Source organism: Suricata suricatta, chromosome 12 (assembly GCF_006229205.1).
Source record: "Suricata suricatta isolate VVHF042 chromosome 12, meerkat_22Aug2017_6uvM2_HiC, whole genome shotgun sequence".
In the NCBI taxonomy this organism is placed as follows: Eukaryota; Metazoa; Chordata; class Mammalia; order Carnivora; family Herpestidae; genus Suricata; species Suricata suricatta.
In genome coordinates, this window is record NC_043711.1 from 354,993 (window position 1) to 359,079 (window position 4,087).

General features: G+C 58.5%; 2 protein-coding genes across 3 annotated transcripts in view; one reads left to right on the forward strand and one right to left on the reverse strand.

Annotated features, from left to right (window-relative positions):
- PTBP1 (polypyrimidine tract binding protein 1) overlaps positions 1-3,108 on the forward strand; it is an 11,631-nt gene extending 8,523 nt beyond the window's left edge. For both annotated transcript variants that reach the window (XM_029916660.1, XM_029916661.1), the window contains 5 exons: positions 483-516; positions 949-1,041; positions 1,119-1,335; positions 1,432-1,509; positions 1,597-3,108. In XM_029916660.1, the coding sequence (XP_029772520.1) occupies positions 483-516; positions 949-1,041; positions 1,119-1,335; positions 1,432-1,509; positions 1,597-1,729 (555 nt within the window). In that variant the 3' untranslated portion in view covers positions 1,730-3,108. The remainder of the gene's footprint in view (positions 1-482; positions 517-948; positions 1,042-1,118; positions 1,336-1,431; positions 1,510-1,596) is intronic.
- Positions 3,109-3,429: 321 nt separating this feature from the next.
- The window catches only part of PLPPR3 (phospholipid phosphatase related 3), a 5,608-nt gene continuing 4,950 nt past the window's right edge, over positions 3,430-4,087 (reverse strand). The window contains exon 7 of the mRNA XM_029916334.1: positions 3,430-4,079. Coding sequence (XP_029772194.1) covers positions 3,476-4,079 — 604 coding nt within the window. The 3' untranslated portion in view covers positions 3,430-3,475. The remainder of the gene's footprint in view (positions 4,080-4,087) is intronic.

Below are 4,087 nucleotides of genomic sequence, written 5' to 3' on the forward strand. Positions count from 1 at the left end.
ACCCCGGGAGCCGGGCCGCCCGCCTCCTGCGCGCCGCGGGGAAGGGCGCGCCTGCCTGTGTTCGCGAGGTGACCCTGTGACTTGTAATGTGTGTAGATCTTGACTGATGGAGCACCCGTGTTTCTTATGTATTTACTGACCTGTGTTTTTTTGCTACTTTTTTTCTTTTCTCCCCTTCCCCTTTCCCAATTTTTTTTCTTGCCCTGATCCGGAATTTCTTTGCCAACTGACTGCACGGTACTTCTGCTTCCTGTTGTTGCTTGAAACAAAACAAAACCATAAATAAATAAAAAACAAAATTCCCCCTCAAACCCTGCTCTCCGGAAACCAACCTGCCCTTGAATATTAACATCCTGACAACTTCATCATCCATCAACCTGCACGCCTGCGGGGCTGCCTCCTCGTGGTGGACGATTGGCAACTCGCCCCCTGACCTCTCCCTTTCCCTGTCCCTCGCTGCCTTGCTCTGCTGTCCTCTAAAGAGAGTCACACCCCAAAGCCTCTTTATTCTTTTCGGTATGTTATCATTCACACTTTTATTACCTTGTTTTCATTTAAGTGCGGTTATTTTTTACGCCCTAAGATGTACTATGCGTTTGCAGTTGGGCGTTCTGCCTCGATACATACGTGGCGTGGCTTCGGTTTGCGTATTTATTCTGACTCGGCAGACGCATGGTTTACTGCCCTGCATGCTTTGCGGAGAGTCAGAGCGGTGGTAGCATGCTAAAGTGCTGTTTCTTGGCAATTGGCCTCTCCTGGATTTTATGACTTCTCTGCTGAAGGTAGTCTTCCTGGTAACGTTCCCTGTGACTAGATGCAGGTGCCCAGAGGCAGAATAAGCAAACCTTCGGGAAGAGCCAGCCCTGTGAGGGGTGTGCGGGTCGTGGGGGCTGGCGGGGGAGGCGTGGGGCCCCAGGCGGCTCAGCACCCTGTCCCGCGCTCTTGAAGGCGTGTACGGCGACGTGCAACGGGTCAAGATCCTGTTCAACAAGAAGGAGAACGCCCTGGTGCAGATGGCCGACGGGAGCCAGGCGCAGCTGGGTAAGGGAGGTGGGGTCTGGGGGGGGCGGGGGCGCTGGGGGCTAGGCCTTGGGGTCACGCACGTCCTGCCTCCGCAGCCATGAGCCACCTGAACGGGCACAAGCTGCACGGGAAGCCGGTGCGCATCACACTGTCCAAGCACCAGAATGTGCAGCTGCCCCGGGAGGGCCAGGAGGACCAGGGCCTGACCAAGGACTACGGCAACTCCCCGCTGCACCGCTTCAAGAAGCCCGGCTCCAAGAACTTCCAGAACATTTTCCCGCCCTCGGCCACCCTGCACCTCTCCAACATCCCGTACGTGCGGGGCGTGGGCGGCAGCCTCCCTGGGGGCTCCCCCCACCCCCGAGAACCCGCGTCCAGCCCCTCATCCCCCCCATCCCCCCCCCACAGGCCCTCTGTGTCTGAGGACGACCTCAAGATCCTCTTCTCCGGCAACGGCGGCATGGTCAAGGGCTTCAAGTTCTTCCAGTGAGTGCCGCCCCGCCACGCCCCCCTCATCCCCTAGCCCTGCCCACTGCCCCGACCCCAACGTCCCCGGCCCTGTGTGTCCCGCAGGAAGGACCGCAAGATGGCCCTGATCCAGATGGGCTCCGTGGAGGAGGCCATCCAGGCGCTCATCGACCTGCACAACCACGACCTGGGCGAGAACCACCACCTGCGGGTGTCCTTCTCCAAGTCCACCATCTAAGGCCCGCCCGGGACCGGCCTGCTGGCGCCCAGCCACAACTTCCATCATTCCAGAGAAAAGCCACTTTAAAAAGCAGCTGAAGTGACCTTAAAAGACCAGAGATTTTATTTTTTTAAAAGAGAAATCAGTTTACCTGTTTTTAAAAAAATTAAATCTGATTGACCTTGCTCATACTGGGGAGATGGGGTGCCAGCCTCGGGCTCTTGGTGACGAGTGGACAATGCGCCCCCTTCCCTTCCCAGCCCCCGAGCCCGTGCCTTTTGCAGCCCCTGCGGGGGCGGGCGCTCCCAAACCTCCACTTGGCTTTCTTGTGCCTTAAAACCAGCTGCTCTGGCGGGGGTGGGGCTGGGGGGCGGCCTCCTGCATGGGATCATGTGCCTGGTGCAGCCGGAGGCTGCGAGCTGCAGGGGCCAGCCGGCACCCCAATCCTGTTTAATCAAGTGTGTGATTCTCCCCGCCCCCAGGGACCCCCACCTCGGGCAAGACCCCAAGGGCACCAGCCCTGTCCTCTTCAGCTTGAGCTGTTTTCACCGTGATCTCCGTGTTATGCTTTGATGCAGTTGCAGACGTCTGTGCCTAGTGACCAAATATTCTAATCTTTTTTCATTTATATGCAAAAGAAATAGTTTTAAGTAACTTTTTATATAGCAAGATAAAAATGGTATGAGTATAATCTCGATTTCCTCCTTGTGTATGATCTTACATACTGTCCTTTTTTATTTTATTTCTTATAATTAAGTTGCAGGGCAGGATCTAGTTTCCAGGGCAGACCGGCTGGGGTCCCGGCCCTGCCCACCGCTTCCAGATGCCTTACTCACAGCTGGCCTGTTCCCTGCTGGGGGGACAAGCGCTCTTAACCTTTCAGGGTTTCCCTTCTCCTGCAAATTTTGGACCAAAGTTTTGTTTTTTGTCTGCCTCTAATGCTGGCGTCCCAGAAGGTGGGACAGCGGCCCCGAGTCTTAACTGTCTCCCGCACGTCGTCCTGCACTTGCGGGTCCAAGGGGTTCCCCTGGGAACAGACCCCGTGCCGGCCAGCCCCTTCCCTCGGGCCTGGACCCTCGAGTTTCCGTGTTGGGGTGGAACAAGGGTGTAAATATTTATAATTTTTTTATACCTGTTGTAAAACGAGGGGCAGCAACCGTGGTTTTTTATAAAAGGTGACACAGATGTATATTTTGATAACCGCAGTTACAGGCTCAGTATTGTGACGGGGAGCGAGGCACGCTCCACTGCCCGCCCCGGAGGCTTGTAATGCAAGAGAACGAATTAAAGCGATTTTACAACTCCTACCTTTTCTGTAGGCTCTTTCTTCCTGTTCACATTGTAGAGGGCAGCTGGCCAGTCTGCTGGACTTTGAATAAATGTCTCTGCATCTTGCACTCAGATTCCCTTTTTATTCCGCCTTTTTGTCTTCACTGCTGCTTTCTCCTCTGTGTGAACTTGGTCTCACTTCTGACGGTGGGGGAGGGGTGCTGCGGTTTTGGGGTGCTGATGAGGTGGGGGTGCCGCATGCCACTGCTGCTCCCTCTTCAGGAAATAGGGCTGGTATTGCCAGGCCGTCCCTCGCACCTCCGTCCCCCCACCCTTTGTGGGGGGCCCCTGGACGACAGTGACTCAGCCAGGACTCCAGTGGGTGTAGACCTTTTATTGTCAAGATTCTGAAGTGCTCCCCCCACCCCCACCCCCACCCCCACCCCACAGTGGCCCCCACCTGCACCCGCATGCGGTATCCCAGCTCCCCAGCACTCAGTCCTTGAACCTTCGGGCAGCCTGCATTTTGCGGTAGTAGCTCTCGGCCTCCGCCTCGCCCGCAGCCTCCCGCTCGCCCAGGGCCAGGCCGCCAGCTTTGCGCCTCAGTGTGGACTCCCGGCTGCCCGGCCCCAGCGCCCCATCAGCCATGCCCAGCGGGGGCAGCCCCTCGCCTGTGGCCAGGTTCACCGTGGCCACGGCCCCGAATCGCGGCTCCTCTTGGTCCACGTCGCTGATGGACGAGCCTGGGGACACACCTGGTGGCTTGGGCCCGCCACGGAAGCCACGGGCCAGGTCCCCCAGCTCGTAGCCACCCTCGCCGCCCTCTGGCCCCTTGGCCATGCCCCCCGCCGTCTTCCACTCCCAGGGCCCATTACCCGAGGACAGGTGAACCACGGGGTGGTGGGGCGCATGCGCGTCGATGGTGACGATGCTGGCGGAGTCACGGTCTGAGGGCGACCTGTACTGTGAGGAGTCGGAGCTGGCGCTGGAGGAAGAGGCGGTCTCCGCCCCCTTGGGGCCCGGCCCGCCCGGCGCCTTGGACATGGCGATCACCTGCAGCAGCCGCGGGGGGTTGGCCACGCGGGGCTGGGTGGAGGCCGCTGCCGC